General features: G+C 44.1%; 4 protein-coding genes and 1 long non-coding RNA gene across 7 annotated transcripts in view; 2 read left to right on the top strand and 3 right to left on the bottom strand.

Annotated features, from left to right (window-relative positions):
- LOC118424537 (trichohyalin-like) overlaps nt 1-25,381 on the top strand; it is a 565,429-nt gene that overhangs the window by 188,714 nt on the left and 351,334 nt on the right. The window lies entirely within an intron of this gene.
- LOC118424555 (acetylcholine receptor subunit delta-like) lies at nt 62-4,012 on the bottom strand. Its single transcript, XM_035833175.1, has 5 exons — nt 3,852-4,012; nt 3,243-3,424; nt 2,622-2,963; nt 2,045-2,177; nt 62-1,752 (listed from the first exon to the last, which is right to left on the bottom strand). Exons 1-5 carry the CDS (start codon nt 3,941-3,943, stop codon nt 1,332-1,334), a joined length of 1,170 nt encoding a protein of 389 aa, XP_035689068.1. The 5' UTR covers nt 3,944-4,012; the 3' UTR covers nt 62-1,331.
- Nucleotides 4,197-7,394, bottom strand: LOC118424363 (hepatocyte growth factor-like protein). The gene is made up of 6 exons (XM_035832912.1): nt 7,048-7,394; nt 6,384-6,520; nt 5,582-5,818; nt 4,915-5,139; nt 4,521-4,648; nt 4,197-4,343 (listed from the first exon to the last, which is right to left on the bottom strand). The coding sequence occupies exons 1-6, from the start codon at nt 7,239-7,241 to the stop codon at nt 4,260-4,262; spliced, it is 1,005 nt and encodes a 334-aa protein (XP_035688805.1). The 5' UTR covers nt 7,242-7,394; the 3' UTR covers nt 4,197-4,259.
- On the bottom strand, nt 7,523-8,524 carry LOC118424582. The gene is made up of 3 exons (XR_004832215.1): nt 8,376-8,524; nt 8,014-8,142; nt 7,523-7,639 (listed from the first exon to the last, which is right to left on the bottom strand). It is a non-coding gene; the product is annotated as an uncharacterized LOC118424582 (long non-coding RNA).
- On the top strand, nt 11,135-16,620 carry LOC118424552 (pectin acetylesterase 8-like). 3 transcript variants are annotated; one of them, XM_035833172.1, is made up of 7 exons: nt 11,135-11,153; nt 11,269-11,466; nt 12,073-12,194; nt 12,707-12,934; nt 13,175-13,312; nt 13,890-14,063; nt 14,751-16,620. In XM_035833172.1, the coding sequence occupies exons 2-7, from the start codon at nt 11,309-11,311 to the stop codon at nt 15,251-15,253; spliced, it is 1,323 nt and encodes a 440-aa protein (XP_035689065.1). In that variant the 5' UTR covers nt 11,135-11,153; nt 11,269-11,308; the 3' UTR covers nt 15,254-16,620. The 3 variants fall into 3 exon arrangements, with proteins under 3 accessions (XP_035689065.1, XP_035689063.1, XP_035689062.1); XM_035833170.1 differs by having other exon boundaries at nt 11,137-11,153; nt 11,247-11,466; XM_035833169.1 differs by lacking the exon at nt 11,135-11,153 and having other exon boundaries at nt 11,178-11,466.

The raw sequence follows: 25,381 nt of genomic DNA, 5'->3' as shown, positions 1-25,381 counted from the left end.
TAGACGGTGGTTTGGAAAATATGGTCATTTGAAGCTACCGTCCGTAGACTTGATATCTCTCAATACCGTGTTTTCAAATAAAACGGATTTAGGTTATTCCGCGGATAAAGGTGAACTAGCGTTATATACTATAGCAACGCCATGGGTATAGGAATGGTTGATTCCACGGGTAGTATATCTGGGACGACATTCCAAACAAAGAGCGCGCCCCCGCCGGCAAGTCATGACATTTCCCATTACTATTGTGTCGGATACATTTGTTATCTGAGGCGGTTGCTGACCTATATATTGATTGAATCACTCCCCTTTTCTGCATCAATTGCTTTTAGCTCTTATCCTCAGGGGCCTGGAATATAAAGAAGTTAGAAGATAAGACAGTTGGTATTGTTCAGTGGCGTCTGGACGTTAACGTATCTTGGGGATTAAAGGTTAACCAAGGAGGTTTAAACCTCCTTGGGTTAACGGTTTAAAAGGGCACTTGCTCATTGTTAATTGTCAAGAATGTCGACGAGACGCCACATTGCGATTGCATGCCAAACGTCATGCATTGCAATGCGGTTTGTTGAGAGCCAGCCTTTGCCAACAAAATTGTAATTCTGTGACCAGCTTGTTGTAAGAAATACGTGCAAAATTAATAACCTAGCTATAGACTGGCAGCTTGTATGTAAGCCAAGATACTTCGACAACTTGGAAAATGTTGTCACCAGCACATTATAAATCACTCGGCCTCCCTCTGTTCCGAAAGGCGAGATGGACTGTGTCTATAGCTTTGAAAGCACAACCACGGAGGATCGTGCAATTCATCTTCAGTTTTTGAATAATGGTTAGTGTTAGTATTACACAGATTTGTATACAATACGTGTAATTTCGATACACAGAATAGGAACAATACATCTTATAAAATGACATCTAGGATGCTGTCAATTGTTTTGATATACAAATTTCCATCAACACTGCACTTCATATCTCATAGTCTTATAGTAGGTATAGTACAGAATAGTACATATTGTACTCGTATAGGACAAGAGAACATTCGTGGTTTATAGTGTACTTTGGTTCATATATTCCCACAAGACAACAATAATCTGAAGTTTCTGTAAAGAGTTTGGCAGTGCCGCGGTCTTGCCTTTTCTACACCTATGCTGAATTTACATGATGCAATGTTATAGTTTACGACACCTGACTACGCCTGAAACTCCTTCTTTTAGCATGTTTTAGATCTTTGGAAGAGAATACTGTTTTAAAAAAACGAACCGATACAGACGGTCAATCGACAACTGTTTTCCGGTTCCATGTTCACGACATCAGACTACCTTTGAGTCTTACTTAGTTCAGTTCTGATGAAGAACAAAAGGCACCGATCCAGCCAAAATGATGACGTACAGTAATATGCACATTCTGTCCAGAACTCTAGCCAACATGGTGTACTGAGTAATATCCTCTTCAGCTAGCCCTGGGTCAGTAGCCTTGATAGCGGCAATGCCAGATCGGAGCATGTCAATGTTAAAACTTAGGTCGTTGATGCTCTTCTGTAACTCATGTGATGCGGAGATGTCGTCTGCAGTCTTCGAGGTTGTCGGGTCTGGTTGCCGGACATCCTTCGCAGCTCGTAGTGCCCTGCGCTTGTGTTCTTCCACCCGTGTGAATGGGTAGGAATGGCGTTCTCCCCCCTGCTTTCTGTACATGCTGCCTTTGCGGGACTCGAGTCTGTACCGTTGTAAACCCTTGAAGAGGTTTCCCATCAGCAGAATTCTGTAAGAAAAGATTGCACATGAGTATTTTACTTGTCTGTAACGAGGCCATAGCTTTCTGCTGATGTTACATGAACTTAGGCCTACGTCACATTTCCAAACCGGTCGGAGACATGGCAGGTTTCAAACTCGGGACCTCGTGGGTCCGATCCCAGACCGCTGCCGATTACGCCACGGGGATCTCACAAAGCTAACATGTATGTACGAATACATGTATGTTTTCGTGAAAGCAAGGTCATCTGAAACGCAGAGGAAATTGAATGTTTTATTTCCGAGGTGAGGGAAAAGTCTACCTCGCCAGGAACACCAGGAAGAAAGTTCTGACTGCGGGTGTGAGGTCCCCGTCCCTGCCGTGGATGTTCATGATGCCAGCCGTCACCATCAGGAAAAACCCCATCATCGTCATAGACAGCACGATCCACTGGGCTGGACAGGGAACATTTCAACTTCAAAATTCAACAATAGTTAGAAATGATTTTGTTTTGTTCAAAGAGCCCTGTGTTTTTGCAGAGCTCTGCAGAGGTATTTATTGAACTGGAGACGCCCACCATCAAATTAGCAGAACTCCGCACGGGTTCGCAGAGCTCTGTACAAGTATTATCGCAGAGCTGTACGAGGGAGCTTCATGGACATACAGAGCTCTTCCATACAGGTTGCTCGTACACCCCCTGTCATTTCTCCACGTCATGTCGAAATTTATAAAAAAAAGTGTCTTACATAGTGACATTCAAATGGCAGTTTGTGAAGATAGGAAAATTTTCGGACAATCTCTTCAAACAAACACTTGTAAATGTTTTGCCTGGCTAAATTACAAATGCTTCGAAATTTTTCTTAGCATACTAAGCAGGGAGAAGACATGATTTCTCTGACCTAGAGCCGGCAGAGATCCCTTGACCGGCAGATGGTCGGTGATGAGTACCAGGTACACCACCATGGACAGGATGATGGTCACTCCGAACCCGATCCTGTCTCCCTTGTCTATGGGTATCATGAATGTGATGATCATCAGCATAGCCAGGACCACACAGGGGAAAACCACTACGGCAATGTGGTAGGCATGGCCTCGCTTTAGTTGGAAAAGGAGACAGCCTTCTTTTCTATCTTGGACTAGAAGAGAGATGTCAACTTTCCACTCCCCGGTCTCAGTGAGAGAACTTCCGTCACAGTCAAGGAAGGATGTGTCATTGTCAGTGTCTCCAGCTGCAGCGCACACTGCAAGCAAAACAGGACATCATATTAGAAGGTAACTGCAGTATTTCAAGTTAGAGGGGCAAAACTACCACTGAATTTGGTCTACCTGTACTGCAGTATACAATCATGGCCAGGCTAGCCTCGTTTTGGTGCAATGACCCCGGATGACCCCGACAAATCCAAAATGGCCGCCGTAATTAGAATCAAGAATATTGATAAATTCTCCAAATGCAATACCTATTTTCAAAGATTCTTAAGTCAGAAATCAAAATGAATGTTTGGAAGTTAGATAATGGGTACCGATGTGTTCGTTTTCTGCGGGTTTCCAGCACATGTCACACTCCATGGTGTCTTTGGGAAAGTAGAACGGGTCCAGGGTACAGCTTGCCCTCACCAACATGTTGATCTCCCACGTCACACGTCCGGTACTGGAGATCTTCACGGCAGAACGGGGCATGCGGTACCTGGAGTCCTCATGCGCACTAGGTAAACAAGTGTATGGCTATATGTTTTTTAAAAATTCTTTTTATTGTTTTTTTTTTCAACTAAACAAAAACAGAAACATAATGGTGATGATGATGATAGTACAAATTAGATAACCAAAGATTTCAAAATAATCATAACAATACCAATTCAAAAGTAATATAACTTATATGGCCATGATATTACAACTGCCTCGTTTTTGTGGCATCTCAACGAGAGTCATGATGTGTATCATTTCAAATTGGGACATAGATTTAAAATGTGGATACTCCTTTGAATTCAGAAAACATATCGAAAAACCTGCATCACTACACCGATGCAAAGTACAAAGCTACCAGATCTACTTTCGACATCATCAATGTCAACAAACACCCTTTTTAAACCCAAATTCGTGATCATGATGAAATGACCCACTGGGGTACTTACTCTCCTGATAAAGTCAGGATAGGCGTCCAAACTTCATGGCTGTCCACGTAGAGTTCAGTGACCTCAGGAGGATAACTATCCGGATTCCACATCAATTTTCTGTCGTCCCAACTCTGGAACAAACCAACAAGTACACCTAAGGAAGTACACAAACTGTCGGAGGCCGAGGAAACAGAAAAGAAAACTTTTCAAATGCACGATACGTACATGTCTGGTAGGTTGTAGAAACGGATCTGCTGGTAATAGAAAGGAGATGTATGTACAAAGTGTTAACGCTCTACTCTATCTTAACATGTAGTTATGTCAGAATGTACATTGCCTTACATAGTTTCGGCATCGATTGATAAGTTTTATCGGTAGATAACAGTAAGGAATATAAAGATTTAACACACGTGTAAGCTTCTTTTCTCAGTGTCTATTATAAGAGCACAAGATAGATGTACTTACAAACTGAGCAACGGTAGAAGTCACTATCTGTTCTCCCTTCTCGTCCTAAAACAATAAATGAATAAAAAATAATTAAAATGAACTTGAAACTAGTTCTGATGATTTAGGACAAGTCACAAATTGCAATGAATACAGAATTTCTCGTGAATGAAACGGTTGAATGTTATATGTGCGGATTATACTTGTACATAATGATTTACTACACGTAGAAACATTACGCACCATCTCAACGATTTTTTGCACGTATGCCCGAAATTGAATATCGACCTCTCCCGGCGGGTGCAACTTGTCACCATGACCGACCGTGTTACGTGACAGAAGATCGTCCAGAAGTTTCTGTCTGTTATCCACTGGAATGAAAAACAACAAAGAAACAAAGTAGAAAGGGAACACTTCTATATGGTCTATATAATCTAGCCTAAGAAAATCCTGCGCTGTTTATTCTCGAGCTCACTCAAACACAGTCATATATATGTATAGTGACCAGCCTCTCCGGCCCTGTTCTGCTACTTGCTACTTTCTGTAATTGTCACTGATATCCATCATTTGACTGATATCAGTGCATAGTGATGATGTAACGTTCCAGGAAAGGACAAAACATAAAGGTTTCTCCAACCTTCACACGTTGGTTTCCCATTAGACCAGCGGGTGCTGTTGTTGTCTGTACGCTCACAGGTTGCACTGATGTCTGCGGAGACTGGCCTGTAACCCTTGTGACAAGTGAACGTCACTCGTTCTCCTAACTTGTAGAACCTTTTGGCGGGCTTCCTGGTACCAAACACGGGTTCGCCCGGATCCTCACAGCCCTGGTCTGTGGAACACAAGAGCACTTGTGTAATAACTTGACCACACATGGAAGGAACACTCATTTCAGTACCAAGGGCAGTGTCTGAGAACCCTGTCACACAGCACGAAAATATGACCCCACGTGACAGCAGAAAGGAGAGAAACACAACCCCAGCACCGCCGTCGTGTGCCCGATAAGCGGGCGGACATGCGCCTCGGCATTTGGGCTGTGACACCTGCGGCGCTATTGAAGTTGTCATCGCAGAGCGATGGACCTCCAACAACATGACAGGAACCGCCAGTTCAGCACCAAGGACAGCGCCTATCATACAAAACTTCTGATTTGGCTTCGCTCACTCGGTGAATTTATTCGGTGATTATAGCAAATCATCATGACACCATATGCATCTCGGGTTGGGTCATTAACCCTTTATCATACTTAAACATAATGAATTGAAGATATACAAGAACAAGCAGCAACCGAAAGTTATACATACCATGACGACCACACGGGAAAATGTCGCACTCCTCCAAGCCGTTCAGAGTGACGCAGAATGGCTGAGTGAACCCGCCCGGGTGTACCGCAGGGTTCCGACAGTAGTTCTCCTCCAGGTTTGCCCATGTGTAGTCCCAGGGACGGATGGACCTCTGTTCGCTCCACCTCTCACAGCGGGTACCTGATACCGTGGTGTTTGATTCTCCTCGGTAGTTGATGCCGCGTCCGTGGTAACAGTCTGTAGGGTCAGGAAAATACACAGTCGCTTCCAGTACCAAACGTTATTTTCCCAGAACTATCGTAGAGTGGAATATGCTATTGCCACACACAGTAGGGGCATCTTCTTTGAATAGTTTTAAATAACATTTGCAGATAGATATGCAAAAGTTAGGTGTGGCGGGTCGTTTAGTGTAATATAACCAGCCTCGCCGTGTGCCTGCGAAGCTGGTGTTACACCAAAGGGCGGTTATATCGGCGGATACAGATACAGATACAGAACGTCTCAATCAGTTACCTTAAAAATTCGTTCCCCCAAAGAAATCATTGTAACATTGCATGTGTAACTTCTAATGGGTTAAAAAGATGTGTGTTCAGTATTTTTATGATATTTTTTGTATGACAATTGTTAGTAGCTGTAATTGTGGGATGTTGTTATATGCTGTGTATGTTATGCCCAGTGTATTCTAAGAGTAGCTGTCGCAGTTCATGCGACAGCTAAAGGGTTAATAAAAGAATAAACAATGCCAAAATAGTAATATTTGGCTGAATTTTCCCTCAACTTTGCTGCGACAGATCCGAATTACCTTCTCCATGTTCAGCAGTGGTCGGCTTGACGTTCCAACAGTCCGTGTCAGGAAGTAATTCACACGGCGGCAGCAGCCACCCCTCTCTACACTGGTCATACACTTCCTCACAGAGCGACCGGCACGGAAAATGCTGACTAGAGTCAGAAAAGTTAACATGTTACAGATTAACATCATAAAGCTATGTACATGTTGATGGCAAAAGGCTCGTCAAATAACTTCATCTTAGAGTATCAGGATGTGAGCAGTTTGTTCTAAACATACTAAATCTTTAAGCCCGTTTAAGTAATGAGGATCAATAGAAGTCACTTGGTTGTAGGTTGTTGGCGCACTCACTCACTCACTATGTTACATATTGATATAAAAAAAATATTGTTAGTAGCATTACTGCGTTCATTAGGTTTTTTTGGCGTAGGTTTGTTTCACTGGTGAAATAAGTTACTAATTTGAGCGTAATGGCACATTGCTGCTGTTTTGGAAGTAATAAAATGAGCAAATGAGCATCATTATAACAAGATAAAAAACGCGTAGTTGCCATGACACCATACAGTATCTGCTATGCAAATGTCTTAGTGCTATTATCAAGCGTTATCTAATTTTAAAAAAATCTGACGGATTAGTTATACAATCTGTAACCAGTATGCCATGTGGCGTGAATACGTACCGAGACATCTGACACTTTGGTGCAGCTAGAGCGCAGACTAAGACCCTGAGCTGTGGATGTGAACAGTCCCTGGTGCTGACGACAACACTCTTCAGCATGACGTCACTATCTGACAGCTGATGATGACCGAAAATGTTCGGTAGTGACACCTGTTCGTAACCTAGCAACTCCGCACAGGCTGACGATCTCCTCATTGGTCTACAACCTGAAAAAAGTTACTGATAACATTTATATTTCAGGTTACAGTGCAATACTCAATTAGTGCAATATACTAGTATGTCATATCCTTGTTAAAATGTTTAAGGAATCTTAAAACGATTTCTGTGACTTTCTAGCTTGAATATTACAGTGGCAAGCTGTTCCTTCCATGTATGTATTTGGCCTTCCATATTCAAGATATTGAATATGTGGCCATCCTGTGAAATATTTTGTCAGATTACTGGAAGAAAGTCAAAGAAGTCAAATATGTACTCACCGCAGTCTTGTTCGTCACTGTCGTCAAGACAGTCCAGGCTTCCATCACATCTCCGGTGGAACCTAATACACGCCCCTCCGCCACACTGAAAATGCCCTTCGGAGCAGTTGGCTATCTCTAGAACGTGTTTAACAGTAGGAAAATGTTTTGACTCCATGGTATTACTTATAAAAGTTGAAAGTTTGAGACGTAATGTGTTGTATTGTTACCTGTTATAATCACAATATTTCATATCAAGTCTAACGTCACATTTCCAAACCAGGGCCCGGTTGGGCTGTTTGTGGAAATGAAAAATAGAAATGTATACATGTACGTAAAATATGTCAAATGATGCTGACGACTCTTCTCTTTGTGTTGTGTAGATTGTTGTATATCATATCATACTTTTGGTTCCCGAAAGCTGCCCGGCCGGGCCCCGGTTGGGGACTGTGACTTAGGACTAAGTACAGTGGCTAAAATGAAATAATAAGCAGTACTATAAAATATCTTACCTCTGTCTATAGCCGTATACTCTGCCAAGAACCCACCGTGCGTCCCGACACTGTTGGACCGGAAGGAAACAGTCAGGGAGTTCCCAGATGATCTAAGCAGGGGTGGGACGTCACTGCCGCAAAATGTACCTGCAAGTTATTAAATCCACGTACAAGTCATACATTTATAATTAAGAGTGATAAATTTAACATGCGTGTAAGTTTGTATTATCATTGAATGGCATCGTAGAACCATGTGATTATCTTATGTATGTCATGTTGTGACACCAGTTCTGTAAAAAAAAAGGATAACGTTCCGACTACCGACTACCACATTTTCAGCTGGCTTCTCTTCTGCCTGTACGACAACTCCGTAATCTCACCTAAATGACGATGTGAGGCTCCAGTTCCCTCGTGTACCGTGACACGATCAAACCCACAGAGGTCATCACTCTCCAAGTCAAACGTGTGGAACTTCAGCTGTACGACTCTAGACCTGTCCACCGATATCTCCCACACACAGTGCTCATTTGACGGGTACTTCTGTGGGTACAGTGGAGTGCTGAACGTCCCATTGTCGTTGTCGAGATGAACAGGAGACGGGCAGTAGAGTAGGGGTTTAGTAGGGCCTGCCAATCCTGCAAAGTGTACATGTATCCGTTTTGATGTTCAAGAGGCGATGAATAAAGAGAGGCGGTACAAGTCAGCAATGGCACCCGGCCAATCAAAGAATTGCCTATATGGTTCCTTTAGGTAAAGCCGATTCTTATTGGGTTAGACAGCTGGATAGTGGCCACGCCCGCAAAAGTTGAAACCTCAGCCCAGTTTAGTAAAGCCTCCCCAAACTGACACACTACATTTGGTCTGTAGCATAAGATGCAGACAAATAGCAATGCATGGCCATGGTCTTACCTGGCTGTGATTGTGCTGAAGTGGTACAGGCAAGGAGATAGCAGAAGACAATGGCAAACCCAAATCTGCCATGGTTTGGGACTTTCATTGTGGTGGTTCAACGGGGCACTGAAAAACATTGGACAGACAACGAGGCCATGTTCATGACATCAAATGACATCATGTAAATACAATGAAACATTTAGACTGGCCTACTTCCTATCAAAAAAGGAGGACTGACATGAAATAAAGCAATATAGGTTGCGGGATGATGCCATTGCCGAGATCATGGAACAAGGTCAGGCTATCTTTATTGGTCACGATCGCGATGGACTCTATTGCATTAAATGTCCTTATCCTGTTGGGGAGCTATCAACCATAAGTGGTGCAGGATGCCATGGGTACCAAATCAGATTTTGTACACTTTACCTATCTGATTTCCTCTTGTTTTGCCTGTCACAGTATCTGTAATGTCAAGGTACTGTCTGGTATTGAGTAAATTATTCATGTTTGTTAGATCTCCGTTCTCTTACATAGCAGGAAGCAGGAGATGAACCTTATATTTATAATTCTGTTATTCTCCAAGCAGAGGATATGGTGGGGGTAGGGGTGGCAGAAGTGACCGCGATTTCTTTCGATCACTGTCACTTCTTCCCCCGGCCCCCATCTGTAATTTCTACTTGCCTATAGGTGAAAAATCGGCATGGACACATAGCAAAACCTAATTGCCCAACTTAAACTGGTAATGTTCGGTGACCAGTCTAAAAGTACATTGAAAATCGACAATTCAAAAACATATACCGAAAGACAAACAATGGCCAAAGATACATCCTACAAAACCCCATGCGGCTAGTTATAGTAGCTCCCCCAAACTAATAATGAGCAAGTATGATATGATATATGATATACTTACGATAGAGCCACGAACATCTATGACCAGCTCAAGGCAAAGCTTTCTCTGCCATTGTAACGACATGAAATTAGCATGAACCAGGCATATGAAGTGAGATCTGAGGACATCGTTGGCTATGGTATGATCTGGTAAGTTTTCCCATCCAAACTAAACCGGTACTCCGTCCAGATCGGCTGCCACCGAGAATGAGCATTTTACGTTATCTCATAATCAAGTCGTTACAACGTCAGAGAATGACTAAACACCAACAATGGCAACGTAATTACACCTTACCTATCCTTGCCTGTGGGACAGTCGTCTCATATACTCACATATGCTCCCTCTTGTCAAATGCGCCGGGAAGACAATCCAGCATATGCTATACTGAATGCCATTTCTTCAACAAAGCGACTCTCACGACTCCAAAAAATTTTGTCGGACTTCCAAACTGGAGAACGCTTAAATAGCTTTGGTCATCAAACATAAACCAACAACGTCATGACTGAAATGCGATCATGCCCTGAGCAATCAATTATAACATTGTTCACGCCGCATTATACAGTACTCCTTGTTTTGTTAGCTGCATAATTGTCTAAAAGCTCTTGAGTGCTGTTTTGGCTTGCCTGGAGGAAATTGAATCTGTGCTGGCGTTGATGGCCTGAATCGATCATAATTTCAATTCTGGTCACTGTCTGCATGACCAACAGCATTTATCACAGAATCTTTAGATTTTACACGATTGTATTTCTAGGAAAAGCGAAGAATTTGAGACATTGAAACAAAATCATTGCCGCAAGGAGAGTATGTCACTTTAGATCGGGGAAAATCAAAATATAAAGTTTAATAGCCTGATACTAGAATACTGAGTGTCTAGTCATCTGCTTGTCCTTTGGGTAAATTTCGGGTAAGACTCGATAGCACTCTTAAAACGAATTTTCCCAGGATAACGGTCTACGTGACATAGAAGCTAAATTCGTCATGTTTGTGAAGAATGAAAATAAAAAATGGTCCATGAGATAACTTTTTTGCAATCTCCGGAGACGCAAATTAATCGAAAGCGCAGGAAAAACGCAGCTATTTGGGTCATCAGGCGAAAAAAACGCATCACTGTTGCAGCGCAATGATACAAAAATGGTTTCGCTGGGCGAAAAACTACTCCTCGCACAAAAATAATACAACCCACGGGCTTTTCAGAAAATACAACAAATCTATGCTCAGCTATAACAATCACCAAGCAATGGGGAGCCGCAGAAAAGTTAGGAGATAAGTAAGCACTTCCGGCCTATTACTTCACCCTTCCGCCAAATTTGAACTCCGACCCGGAACCTTAAGATGTGGAGGAGGCGGAACAACACCTTTTGTCTGTCCACGTAAACACGTAAGTTACGCCTGTAAAGTAACGTGACAACTATGTTTTGAAAATTAAGAATATAAGAATATGCTAGCTAACCAAATAATGATATGAGCTCAGCTCGTTCTCGGCACGCGCGCAGTAACCAGACACCGGACCAGACCAGAGACGCGCTCGGGAAGATGGCTACCGAGGCCCCGCCTGCTTGCCGGACAGCCACCGGTGGCAACTGCACCTGGAGGCGGTACCTGGTGCATTTCCGCTACGACATGCGCTACAAGGCTGTGTTTATGGTTACAGCACTGTTCCTGGTGTGGGTAGCCTTACAACATGGACCAAGGTTAGTATTGGGGTTTTTAAGTGACAAAGATATGAATGTGAGTTTAGCCTTGAAAAGAATTGGTGTCACTTGCCTAACGACTATTATATAAGGGCCAAGAGGGTGCCTGTGTCAACTGTGTCAACTTCGTGACCTGTGTAAGTTAGTCAAAGGTGCACATAACCAAGCACAGATTATGCAAATGTGAAAGTAATTTGCATATTCACAATATTTCATGGAGACATGAGGTCTCCAAACTCTTGTTTCCAATAGCCTAAATAGGTTCAGGTGACTGTTTCCAGTCCTATAGTAACAATTCTTCCCATCTACTACTAGTAGTAAGTGATTCTCAGCATCTGTATCTGTATCTGTATCTATATAGCCAGTATGACCGCCCTTCGGTGTAACACACCAGCTTCGCAGGCATGCGGCGCGGCAGCAGCTGCTTATATTACACCGAAGGACCCGTCACACCTAACGTTCTTTAAAACTATCCAGAGATGATGCCCCTACTGTGCGTGGTGATAGCAAATTCCACTCTACGATAGTTCTGGGAATATACGACTGATGATTGTATACATTGTTGTATTATAACTAGTGTATCTGATCTTCATTCTGCCCTTCCAGACCCAGAGTCCTGCATTACATGTGGAGTTACGGAGACCTGGTGGTTCTACCTGAGGATGAAGCGGTGTCTCAAGGTGCTGTGTGTCTGGACGGGTCACCTCCAGGCTACTACTTAAGGAGAGGTGAGAAACTGATACTTGCAGTTACACTAAAGATTTGGGGCGTTCATAGCACGGTTCATGAGTTGGGATGGGATTAATCTTCCGTTCATTTGCAAATCCTAGATGGATAACCATTCATACCAGGAATTGTGAATTTGGTAGCTCGCCGGATCCAGGTAGCTTGCCGGATGCCGGTAAGCTTGCCGGATCCCAGTAGCTCGCCGGATCCCGGTAGCTTGCCGAATCCAGGTAGCTTGCCGGATCCCGGTAGCTTGCCGGATCCCTGTAGCTTGCCGGATCCCTGTAGCTTGCCAGATCCTGGTAGCTCGCCGGATCCCGGTAGCTTGCCGAATCCAGGTAGCTTGCCGGATCCCTGTAGCTTGCCAGATCCCTGTAGCTTGCCGGATCCCTGTAGCTTGCCAGATCCTGGTAGCTCGCCGGATCCCGGTAGCTCGCCGGATCCCGGTAGCTAATACCATTCTGGAAGCATTATGGGTCCAGTGGTAATTTTACATCAATCAATGTATATGCAGGTACAGGGAAAGGCGCTAAGAACTGGATTATCTATCTGGAAGGTGGGGGTTGGTGCTGGGACGTCCCCGACTGTTATAAAAGAAGCCTGACGAACTGGGGTTCATCCAAGTACTTCAAATGGAATTTCTGGTTTGATGGATTCCTGTCGAACTCCCCTTCAGTTAACCCAGACTTCTACAACTGGAACGTGGCCATGTTGAAGTATTGCGACGGTGCTTCTTTTGCAGGTAGGAATGTCCATCATCAAGACTACTGCTTAAGACAGAACAACAGTAGATTACATGCTGAAATGGTGTTTGATTAGTACTTGGTTAGAAACATAGCACATAACAAGTAGTTGTTAGTAACTTGTTACCTAACCAGTATGCAACCCTAACTTCTACAACTGGAACATGGCTATGTTGAAAACAGTGATTCTTGCAAGTGTGACAGAGCCATGGTATGATGCTTGTTTCTCCCCCATGCAGGTAACAGAACAGATGTAGTGGTACACGAGGGTAAGCAGCTGTACTTCCGTGGCAGACGAGTTCTGCAGGCGCTGTTAGACCACCTGTTGGCTCATGGACTGGACCAGGCAGACAGGGTCATTCTGAGTGGGGTGTCAGGTAGGCTGGCTGGGACTACTAGACTAGTGTTATGTTAGGGTCATAATTCCATACCAGGACTCAGCCGGGCTGTTTGTGGAGATGAACAATAAAAAGATATGCACGTAAATATATATATTATCCTGCCTAATTTCTGTATATATTTTTGTGTATCTCGTTGTCATTTATATCACACTTTTTGTTCCCGCAAACTGCTCTGCCAGTTCAAATAGATAACATTAGAAAGGTTTGATACTGAAAACATCTTTCAGAGCCTCATCAGTATGACAACAAAACTGTCAAGAAATGCTGTGACAGTGAAATGTCATGTTCTAATTAACCCTCCCCTCTGTTCCATGTCATTTTACAGAATATGAATTTGATTTGCATTAGTAATATGAATGGAATCTGTCAAGGGATGCAAAGTTTGTCCTGGATCTATTCTCAGCCTCTGCAAGATTGACTCGGAGAAATTGGACATCAGATTGCCATCTATAGAATGAATATGCCTTATATCTTATGGACTTACAGAACATTGTGTAACAATTGTAGAAACTGTGATAAGTTTAACATTTGACTGAATCTGTGACTGTTCCAGCTGGTGGGGTAGCTGTGATGCTGCATGCGGACTATGTCAGATCCAGACTGCCAGCACGTGTGACGTACCACGCTCTGCCGGACGCTGGGTTCTTCCCCGACACGCGAAACATCACGGGACACGAACACATCCGTACCCTGTACCAGCGCTCCTTCACCATGCAGAACTGTTCAGGTTTGTATGAGAAATGTTCAGTGTTTACATATTACACACTCAAATAGGCTGTTCATGATCAGGGTTGGATAGGTTTTCTAAAATTCACTTGTCTTCTTGGGCAAAAACACGAAACGTTTACTTGCCTGAACCAATTTTTCCCTTGCCCAAAATTCAAACTTTTATATGGATTTTCACATCCAGCGATGGAATACTTATTATTCAATTTATTGCCTCTATTTTTCTTTCTTGACCATTGCTTAATGTCATGCCTGTAAAAAGTAACAAGTACATTGTATATCAAAATATCACTCAATGGAAAAATCTTCCTTGCCCATGGGGTAGGTCATGCACTTGCCCAATCAGCACTTTCACTTGCCCTGGATGATAGGGCTAGTCCAACCCTTTTTACTTTTATCAAGTATTGATGATGGCAGTGAGTGGAATGCTGCGATCTAAAGAGTCAGTAGTTTCAGTTAGGGTACCCCTTGCTTTGGCAGTTGGAAGTTGAATTCCAAGCATACTGTACTGATTGTTTTGAAACTTCATATTGCACACTTCAACAGCACAGAAATGGTGATTGACAATGGACAAGATAATCTTAATCATCACAGCACATCCTGTAGAACCAATTTGATTAGTGTTGATTGAGTGTTGATACTTTCAAACAGTTTTGACCCATGTCTGAATTGTGTTGCAATCCTACAGGTGGTGTGGACGACGACTGTATAAAAGACAAGACGGAGGAGATGCAATGGCAGTGCTACATAGCACAGTATGCCTACAAATACGTCCAGACTCCCATGTTCATCGCTAACTCTGGTTACGACTACTGGTCCCTGTGGTTCGTCTACCACCTGCGCTGTCACCCCGAACAGTGCCCCCCTGAAAAACAAGACAAACTGGAGGAATTTCATCAGAAAATCCTGGCAATCACGTCCCAAGTCAGGAAGTCGGAAAAAGATGGGATTTTCCTGCCGTCGTGCTTCATCCACTCCCTGACGTCATTTGGGTACACATGGACGGACTATCTCGTGTCTGGGACAAGTCTCCGCGATGCATTCCACAAGTGGTACACAGGAAAGACCCCAGCAGTAGTGGCCAATTATTTTGATAAGCCATATCCAGAAAACCCTACTTGTCCCTGGACCATAGAGTTTTACAACAGGGTTACCCAGAGGCTGGGGGCATATGAGTTTTATGTGCAGTAGTAGCTGTTGGGTATTTTTTCTGGTTTCTGGAATACATTTATTTTCATTTACATGTATTTTCTAATGCTTAGGTCAATGGGAAAAACCAAAAGACTGTGGCCATTAATACAGGTTTGACTGTATCTACTTATCCAGGTACAATGTATCACCTCTGTGTGGTTCTCATGTGAAAGGTCACAATTAGAGGCATGCACGGTGGGTCGATTGTCATGCCATTCAACATGGCTTGTTAGAATAAGTGTAAGAAGCTTTTTTTGTTGGGAAATGGCATTTTTGAGCTGGAAATTATAGGTAAGGGCTTCGGTTATTTTATTTGGTAAGAAAAATAGGCTTTTAGTTATGTTTGGATTGTTCTGGACAGTCTAGAACAATTACAGTTTGATGTTTTCATTTCTAGTCTAGAGAGGTGAAAGGTTACCAGAATTACCGGTAGTCTTGTTACTACGGTAACACTTTTGCTGTCGAAAATGTTTCAAAATCTCTTGATGGACACTTCAGAAGTCAGATTGTGATTTTTCCATGGGCTAAACCTCAGTAGGGTGACTTTTGATAGCCTTTTTCTGACACATTTTCTATACAAATGACGAAACTGTATTAGTGGGCTGTGCCCTCCAATTCAGATGATATGCATGTTTGTGAAACTGCCTCAGTCAGCAATCACAAAGGTTTCACAAACAAATTATTTTTTTGATCTCTGTCAACATGTAATGTCAAATGATATCAATGTGGAGCTATGGAGATTATATTCAAAGTAATTTATTATTCTAAGATATGGTGTATACATTTCATTGCTTACAACAGTTGAAGTTGTAAAAGCCTAAACGTTATAGTGTATGGAAATTTTCATGGAATATGTTGTATATTTAGTTTGGGAACTAAAGTAAAGGTTATGAACCTTGGGTTATGAAGAAGAGTAACGTTATATTGGTACATGTATTACACATAAAAGTGATATATATATATTTCTTCTTTTTGCGTTGTATTATTCTTACTTGAAGACGATGAAGAGTTGATTGTATTTGGGAAGGATGATGTAGCTCCTTGTCATTTTATAGCTGGTTGAACTATGCACTCCTGACTAAAATAGCTGTATCTGATTTTACTTTAGGCTGTCAATGATTATGTTATTGTTGTAAGTTTGTGAGGTTTCACACATTTGGTGCCAGCTACAAGGTTGTGTCTCTAACAAAAAGTAGTTGTAATATTTTTCATTATGTATTCAAAAAGTATCCTCAGGAAGTTTGAGAGAACAGACTAAGTTACAAACTAATCATGTTTGAAGCAAATATGGAGTTTTGGAAACGTGGAGTTTTGTCACATCAGTGGTCCAAAGGTGAGGTTTAATAAAATTGCTTTGGTGGTCCTAATATCCAAGTTACAGAGTTCTGTTTCCATAGTTGACCAAGTGTTTCAAGAAATTCCACTTTCTCTCTTCCCTATAGTTCTTTGATATATTGATTTCTAGTAGAATAAGGCCACACCAATTTAATTTCTTGGTTCACGGATTTTTTCATAAAAAATATGGAGCGAGAGGGTGAAATAAAAATAAAAATAAAAGTTGTAAAATGGTTGGGGTAAAGGTAACGACTAATCCAAAACATAAAGAAAAAAAGTTTTCAGCTTGAAAAAAGTACAAAAAAAATATTATTGTACAGTAACAGCACCTGTACCCACACTTTAAGGAGCTTATAATATAAAGGCCAATTTGCTACACCAGAAAGTTGGTGAATGGCTTCATTAATGGTGAAAATTTGCTGAGTGGTAATTTTTTCCAAAAAATAGCAGCGAGCGTATCCGTGAACCAAGAAATTAAATTGGTGTGGCCTAAAGCATGCATAATCATCTATGCAAAGATTGTACCACATCATCACTTGTTGGACATGGCTTCCTTCCATTTTTTAAGTCTAGCAAAAATCAATGCCTTGCTCATACATTATCAGGTAGGTTGGGGAGTCCAGCATAAAGCCCTTTGTCTGACAATGAGCTGTGTTGTTTTAACAAGTGTAGCTCAGAACATACTGTATTGGTATTATGGAAGCTCATCTCTGTTGGTAGTAACCATAGTACAACGCTAAACTTTCTTCCAATGCTACGTTATACGTGTAGATCTACACGGATCAAATTTTTAACGACCACTGTTGCTTTCTTCAGGGTCAATACTGATGACCAATTCCATTTATCTTATTAACACGTGATTTTGCAGATTGGTGACTGGTCGAAAACAATTGGTAGCAAGGCCAGGAAGTTCATAACTATTGGCATTTTTTGCCTTGCCGCGTGAGCGGCATGGCCTTGTGGCCACTATTTTCTTGGTTGGTTCAAGGGTTCCATGGTTCCATGGTTCAAGCAATGTTAACCCAGCCCTTCCAAAGGCCCTTCCAAAGGCCCTTCCCAGTTCTCTTTCTCGAGGACAAACTTACTAGCCTGAGTATCATCCTCCGTAGTAACTACGGAGGATGATCTTTTGACAAAAGTAATTATATACTATTTCAGAGCATTTACTTGTTCTTATACAGTTCATACCGCGGGAGGATAAACACTCCCCGGCTTACATATCTCAGACACAAATCCAGATCAAATCGAAAACATAAAGCGGATCGGCTCGGCTCGGCGCAGCACCTCACTCCCACCCACCACTCTTGGTCCACCCCCTCACAAACCCAAGGTAAGTGCACACACACCCACTCACCCACCATTCCCCCCTTCCCAACCCCACTATTCTACTTTTTTTGGGTTTTCTATTTTATAATTTTTTTTTTGGATTTTCTCTTTTTCATTCTCTAGACCTCCTTTCTTCCAGGAGGAAACACAAGCCAACTACAAGTGCACCACAATGTGGGAGATATCAAAATCAATCCACGTGTGGCCTTCAACCCAAGTGTCATAGAACGCAGCCGGGCTTAAACGTGCAAACTCAAAGTCAAGCCTCTCGCTGATCATCTTCTGTAAACGAGTGATCAGCTCCTGGCCCGTAAAGTGTTTCTTCTCAAAAATCACCTCACAACGTGACTTCCAAAGCAGAGACCTGGTCATAGCTGCCAATGTCTCCAAGACAAGTCTCGTCTTAGTTGGCATAGACTGGAAGACCAAACTATAGACGGCAAAGGCACCCGGCATATTAAACTGGGGAAGAATCCTCCTGTAAATGAGGCCTTCAACCCACTCCCACACCTCAGCCACCACCGGACACTCCCAGAAGAGATGTGTTACACTTTCCACCATGTTGCAACCTCTCCTAGGACAGACATCAGAGTCGACAAAGCCTCTCCAAGACTTCAACTTCTGTCTAGTCTTCAGAGAGTTGTGTGCAGCGTGCCAGGCAAGCATCCTGTCCCACTTCTGGATCAAGGGATTGTGGATGGCCTTCCACACATCCTTCCACCTGACTGTCGGATTATTCTGAACACATCGAGGGACAATGTTCTCTGCTTTCAGGAGGTCATCGTACAACGACTTGGTGGTGCAGGATTTCCAGTCAATCTGAACATCTTTCGTCTCCAAGTCTTTGAGGTGTCCAAAAATCGACTCAAAGTGCGGGGGACGTTCCATGGAGTGCGGAATGTTGTTGTTCCACGACTCGGGGTCCAGTTGTCTGAGACTCAGACCTAACCAGTAGTGGGCATACCTGCTCGTAGGCGCCTCGGGATCAGTGAGGGCCTTCTTAACGGACTTAAGCAACAATGCCTTGGCCTTGAGCGGGATGCAAACCAGTCCCAAACCACCCTCTTCCTTGGAGAGGTAGAGAGTTTTTCTGTTCACCAACTCTGTTTTGCCGTCCCACAGAAACTCAAACATCAGTTTCTCAATCTTTCTTTGAACTGAACGAGACAGCGGATAAACAGGGGCAACATACCAAAGAGTGGCAGCCGCCAAACTGTTGATTACTAAGACCTTCCCAAACAAGGTAAGTTTGCGATCCTTCCACTTCTCGAGTGTTGCCTTGAATTTGGCAAATCTTTGCAACCATGCCTCTTCGGCCAAGTTCTGGTTACCAACCGGACTGCCTAAAATCTTCAGGTGAGACGAAGACCATCCTCCAATGGGATATGGCTGATCTTGGCGTCCTCGCCAGCACCCCAGCCACAGCGCCACTGTCTTTCCCAAGTTTAGCTTTGCCCCAGTTCCAGATTCGTACTTCGAAATCAATTCGAAAGTACGGTCAATGGACCTACTGTCTGTCAGGACAACAGTATTGTCGTCCGCGTATTGCACAATCTTGGTGTCTCTCCCAGAACCTCCGGGCAGATGCACACCCTTTATCTGAGTGTCAGCTCTGATCGCTGCGGCTAAGGGCTCAATACACAGAACATAAAGAAGAGGGGACAATGGACAGCCTTGTCTGACTCCCCTCTCCACAGGAATAGAGGACGAGAGACTACCATTGACCAGCACCTTGCTGGATACCTCGCTATACAAAGTAGCTATGTATTGCCTGAACATGGGTCCGAAACCCAACCTCTCTAAAATACTGACCATAAAGTCATGGTCTACTCTATCAAAAGCCTTCTCCTGATCTAAGGCTAGAAAGACACAGGGAAGGTCTTTGTCATTGACATAGGCAGCAATATCCCTCAGAAGGCAAACACTATCTGAGATGGAACGCCCTGGGATACCACACGACTGGTCCGTATGGACCACCAGCCCAATCACTGCCTTTAGTCTATTCGCTAACACCTTGGACAGTATCTTATAGTCCACATTGAGGAGCGAGATCGGCCGCTTATTGGCGGGATTTAATTGATCCCCCTTTTTCTCCAACAAGGTAATGATTCCTTGACGTTGTGATGGTGCTAACAAACCATCCTGCAACCCTTCTTTGAACACCTCTAACATGTCTGGTCCAAGAAGGTCCCAGAATTGCAGGTAAAATTCTTTGGGCAATCCATCTGATCCGGGTGTTTTGCTGTTGGCCATACTTTTGAGTGCTGTTAACAACTCCTCAGCCGAAATTGGTCTTTCAAGCTGATCAGATACTTCTTCGGGAAGGGTCTCTTCCAGTTTGCTAAGGAAGTAATCCCTATCTTGTGGGTCTAACTGGTCTTTCGTGAACAGCTTGGCATAAAAATCACGAAAAACTTCCGTAATTTCGTCAGTCTCAGAAGTGATGTCTCCATCATTCTTTCTGATCTCACGAATAAGTTTCTTCTTCCCTTCGTCCCTTTCGCTTCTGAAGAAGAAGCGAGTGGGTTTCTCACCCTCTTCAAAATGTTTGATCCTGGACCTGAGGCGTTGTCCCTCCAACTGATCCCGGACCCACTTATTAGCTTTATCCTTTGCCTCCTCATACTCACGAAGGGTGGTGGTGCTACAATCTCCGCAATTCAGGCGAGATCTGAGCATGTCTACCTCCTTCTCAAGACCTTTCTGAACAAGTCTAGCACCTTTCGCTCTTCTTTTGGAGTGAGTCACCACCAGGTCCCTTATCTTAACTTTGACCTCATCCCACCACTCTCTCATGGACGAGTGGTCACTCTTTTGGTTCTGCCAACCTCTATACTGTTCCTCTAAGTCTTGGACAAAGAGGGGGTCGGACAAAGTTTTAACGTTACATTTCCACACACCACGGCCTTGTTGGACAGGGTGGGTGGGTTCTATATCAGTAACCACTGCATCGTGGTCAGAGAACGGACAAGAGACTATCCTGGCCTTCGTGGAAGGGTCATCTGAGACATAGATTCTATCTAACCTTGTCCTGGTTTGGTTGGAGGGAGAACGCCACGTGTACTCTAATAGAGTTGGGTGCTCGTCCCTCCACGTGTCCTTCAAACCAAGATCCGTGCACAAGGATCTAAGTTCAATCACATCCTGTGTATTGAGGCCTGGGCTTGCAGAAGACGTGGTGTGTCTGTCAAGGGCGGGATCTAAAACACAATTAAAGTCCCCTGCTATAATGAGGGTGGCATTTGGAAACATGTACTCGTGCAGAGAGGCAAAGAGAACAGCTCTATCTCTTGCCGTGTTGGGGGCATATACGTTAACTACATTATATCTCGACGAGCCATCCGAGATAAGGACAGAGACTATCCTGCCATCCATGTCTACCTTTGAGGAGACGATAGACCACTTGTCAGACATAAGTATCCCAGTTCCCCTGGCAGAGTTGGTGCCCAGTGACCAGACAGTTTTGTTTCCCCACTGCCTGCTCCAAGACGACTTGTCGGCCAGGGAAGATATGTGACATTCCTGGAGACAAGCCACATCTACCTTTAAATTCCGACAAAAATCAAAAACCTGAGATCTCTTCAGCTTCTCCTTCATACCGTTCACATTAAGCGTCAATATTCGTAAGTCCATGGACATGCTTTTTAGGTCGGTCAAAGAATACTAGCGTGGCTTTCCTCTGCTAGTCTTACCGCCTTTGTTGCCACCACCCTTGTTTCCAGCACCTTTGAGGGCGCCTGGCTTTTTCGTTTTGGAGCCGTTCTTGGGCTCCTCAGACTGAGACTCCCCGGATGAGGCAAACAGGTCAATTTGGGACCCGAATTTTGCGGTATTTTCGGGGTCCTTTTTGACCTTTTTCCTTTCCAGTTTCTCTTTAGGGTTCTTTGCCGAGGTATCTGAGTCGTCCGACTCGCTCGGGTCACTCTGATGAGGACGCTTAGGCGCATTCTCCTCTCTATCACTGTCATCTATGACAAGGGGCTCGGCCAGGTTGATGGTAAGCTCGGGACCCTCTTCACCATCACCTATGGTGAATCCAGGACCCAAGTCACCACTCAGTTTTTCAGCTAGCGATTCCGACAGGGCCAGCTTGAAGGTGGTGGTAGGCTTGTCTACCTCCATTTCTTCCACCTCTTCCTCATCTTCTGGCATTTTGTTGGCACCATCCTCAGGGAGGGAGCCCAGATCCCAGAACCCCTCCTCATGACTACCTTTCGGTGGCGATTCGGACGGCGGTGTGACAGCCCTAGCCGGTGTCTTTACCACCGCCTCCGCTTTGCTAACATCATCTTCCTTGAGTGGGGAGGTTTCACCGTCGGGCTTGACTTCCACCACCTTGTTCTTATCCCCTGAGTTGGCAGCAGAGGAGCCCCCTACCACCTTATGAGGAATAGTTTCCTCTTCGCCCATGACTTCCTTCTCGCTCTCTTCTCCCTCACCCTCACCACTAACCGACTCAATCAGTGGGGGATCTTTCTTATGGGATTGGGTACCACCACTTCCACCCTGCTTAGCCTTTGAGCCATTCTTAGCCTGATTCTGCTTAGCCTCCTTGCCACCTGATTTCTCCTGACTCACTGTTTCTGTGGGCTTGGTCCAAGAGGTAGTACCGCCCCAGGCCGTCGTCATGGACAACTTGTTCGCAAAGCTCAGGGGACAGGACCTGAACGTATGTCCCTCCCCTTTGCAATTATTACACCTGATCTGTTCCGTGCAATCACCAGCTTTGTGGCCGAGCTCGTGGCACCGTGAACACTTGTCAACGGTGCAAGCCGCCACAAAGTGGTCCTGGCCGCCGCATCGGTGGCACATTCTCGGCTGCCCGTTATACCTTACTGCGACGTTATCACCCCCCACTCTGATCGAGTTGGGGATGTGCTTCTTCAGGACAATCTTATATTGCCTTGTCCCTGTCTTGATTTCAGGGTATCCCCGACTGGCATAGGTGAGGTATCGCCCATCCTTTATCTCGCCGTATTCCTTGAGCTGGTGACGCACATAGTTGTCATCCAGCTCAATGGAGGCTCCCATAACAGTCACTACCGTGACACCATTCCCATACAGCTCTACGTCGATGTCATTATCAGCTGCAAGGAATGGAGCCCACTTGTTCAGAGCATTGTTGGTTTTGAAAACCACCTCACTCTTGTTTTTGCCACTACTTTGGATGGTGTCCACCTCTGTTCGAATGTTGATGTTATGAGTGCGAAGCAACTCCAACACATCGTCGAAATCTGACTCCTGTTTGGTCAGGAACGTGATAGATGCGGTCCTTCGCTTGCTATAAGCGGAAGGTGTAACTTGTGGCATGTTTCGTGACGTTTAACTACGGTTTCTAGGCTGTAAGAAACCCTTTTGGGGTACCAGAAACCCCTTTTGGGCTCCCGAAACAGCACACGGGAAACCCTTTTAGGCCCCCGGAATCTGGCCACCGCTAAAAATAGCGGGATGACCTAGTTAGACTTCCGCCGCCGGGCTAGAAACGTGGCCACGGGCGGACGATACCAAACCCCGGTTTACCCCTGTTTTAGGGGTGAGGGTCACTAAAAACTTAACGCTACGACTTAAAGAGCCCAAATTTTCGCTGCAAGTGGCGAAAAATTATCTGAACAAACTACCCAAGTTTCACTTGGGTGCGACGAAGCGTACCCAAGTTACGAGGGTGTAAAGTCTTTGTTTTGAAACCTCCGCGACCCAAATACCAAGGAAGGGTCCACCTCCCTGATTTGGGGGTGAGGGTCCACAAAAACCTCACAGAACTATGTACAATACCCAATTTTTTGCTACAAGTAGCAAAAAATTATCTGAGACGAGTGCCCAACTTTCACTTGGGTACCACGAAGGATACCCGAGTTACGGGAGGGCAAAGAGTCACGGCACTATCGCCACCCTCTGTCCTCGGGACGTCAAGCCAACGTACGCCGAGGCTTCCTCGTGGAGGGGGTACGATAAAACTAAAACAGCCGAAACTCGCTTAAAATAAATCATACAAAGACAAGAAAGACATCCCCAAGATCCTGAGAGCAACAGCAAACCTTAGACTGACAAACCAGGCCTCAATACCCACTCCTTCCGCCTAAAAAGGCTCGGAAATGGCACACGAGGCAGAGCGTGCTCAGGGCGCGTCCTCTCCGTGCGCCCCCTATGATACTCAGGCTACAAACTTACGGCTTAGGCGACTAACAGTACATCCCCGTCAATCTTTATACCTCCCTTTTACGCATTTGATAACAGTTGTGGTCGGTACTGAAAGCCTCTTAACATCTGGTTACATCGAATGAATGAAGCGTTCGTATGGTAATATTTCAAATCCATTGAAGTAAATATATAATCAAGTGAATTATCTCGCATAATAATTTGCATTACCTATTCATAAAGATGAAATAAATGCCTAATTAGACCAATGCATTGCATGTGAATATATAAGTAGGCAATGACGTCATCGAAACGTCTCAAGAACGTTTGACTAGGTATTTCAACGCTACCACGAAAACCCTCTGCCGTACGCTGTTTTCCCCGACGATCGCCCCGATTTGGCCGGGTGGCGGCGCCGCGCGATCCAAACGCGCCAAATTTTGGGCCGCGTGCCCCTCAGAAACGGAGGATATGTGACTGAAGCGGCACAAATAGAACCTTTTTTGACGCTATGGATGAAGAATTTCAAGGTAAAATACTTGATACAATTTGTAGTGTTTGGGGGAGGGGGGCATGTTGAAGAAAATGTGCTTTTGAACAATTTTTTCTCAAGTCAATCCCAGCAATATAATTTCTATGCAGTGTTTCTTTATCCATGTTTTAGTCATGAAACTTACATGTATGTAAAAGGTTTCTTAGTAATTTTTTCTTATTAGTTTATTGCTTTCTATAGCATATTGCTTTCTTTAGCATATTTTACATATGGATCATTGATTGGCCTGTTGTGTACTACTAGTATTTCTTTTCACTTGTTGAACTTGAGGCACCATGGTCGCATGGTCTTTTTAGCGAATGCCCACAAACGCCCACTCTAGAGAAGTCCGCGCTGCACGAATCTAATTTTTTTTGCTTGGAATATGTCCACGTTGTGCTCCCATGTATTAATCCTGAGTTTCAAGTCAATCCGTTGACCCGAAGTGACATAAATCAAAGTTTTCGATTCTCGATGGTCTTTTTAGCGAACGCCCAGCAAAATGTCTTTTTAGCGAATGCCCACTATATCCACAAAAATATCAGCCGTCGCGCAACGACACCTAAACCTACCGCCACAAACATGTTCAAGATGGTGTCCCATTGATGTGTACGGAGTTTCCGTGCTTTACAAGCATTTTAAGTCCCTGTTTTTGGTCAAAATGTACGGCGACGATACTACCATACTTTAACTATAGCAATTCAAAATGGCGGGCACTAGTCATGTGACCTCCTTGCGGGACTGTTCTATAAGTATCGCGGGAGGGACTGTTGTAGCATAGCTTCTCATACAACCATTTT

The sequence above is a fragment of the Branchiostoma floridae genome, chromosome 10 (genome assembly GCF_000003815.2).
Source record: "Branchiostoma floridae strain S238N-H82 chromosome 10, Bfl_VNyyK, whole genome shotgun sequence".
NCBI lineage: Eukaryota > Metazoa > Chordata > Leptocardii > Amphioxiformes > Branchiostomatidae > Branchiostoma > Branchiostoma floridae.
This window is presented reverse-complemented; position numbering and strand designations above follow the sequence as displayed.

What these genes read in the sequence shown, in the direction of transcription:
- LOC118424555 (XM_035833175.1), bottom strand. Translation starts at nt 3,943, where the DNA reads ATGTGGAATCCGGATAGTTATCCTCCTGAGGTCACTGAACTCTACGTG. An exon ending in GGGATCTCTGCCGGCTCTAG is followed by an intron (nt 2,178 to 2,621) that starts GTCAGAGAAATC and finishes TTCCCTGTCCAG; the next exon opens with CCCAGTGGATCGTGCTGTCT. An exon ending in TTCCTGGTGTTCCTGGCGAG is followed by an intron (nt 1,753 to 2,044) that starts GTAGACTTTTCC and finishes CTTTTCTTACAG; the next exon opens with AATTCTGCTGATGGGAAACC.
- LOC118424552 (XM_035833169.1), top strand. Translation starts at nt 11,237, where the DNA reads ATGAGCTCAGCTCGTTCTCGGCACGCGCGCAGTAACCAGACACCGGAC. An exon ending in AGGCTACTACTTAAGGAGAG is followed by an intron (nt 12,195 to 12,706) that starts GTGAGAAACTGA and finishes ATGTATATGCAG; the next exon opens with GTACAGGGAAAGGCGCTAAG. An exon ending in CACCATGCAGAACTGTTCAG is followed by an intron (nt 14,064 to 14,750) that starts GTTTGTATGAGA and finishes GCAATCCTACAG; the next exon opens with GTGGTGTGGACGACGACTGT.
- LOC118424363 (XM_035832912.1), bottom strand. Translation starts at nt 7,241, where the DNA reads ATGAGGAGATCGTCAGCCTGTGCGGAGTTGCTAGGTTACGAACAGGTG. An exon ending in CCAAAGTGTCAGATGTCTCG is followed by an intron (nt 6,521 to 7,047) that starts GTACGTATTCAC and finishes TTCTGACTCTAG; the next exon opens with TCAGCATTTTCCGTGCCGGT. An exon ending in TGCAAAAAATCGTTGAGATG is followed by an intron (nt 4,344 to 4,520) that starts GTGCGTAATGTT and finishes TTATTGTTTTAG; the next exon opens with GACGAGAAGGGAGAACAGAT.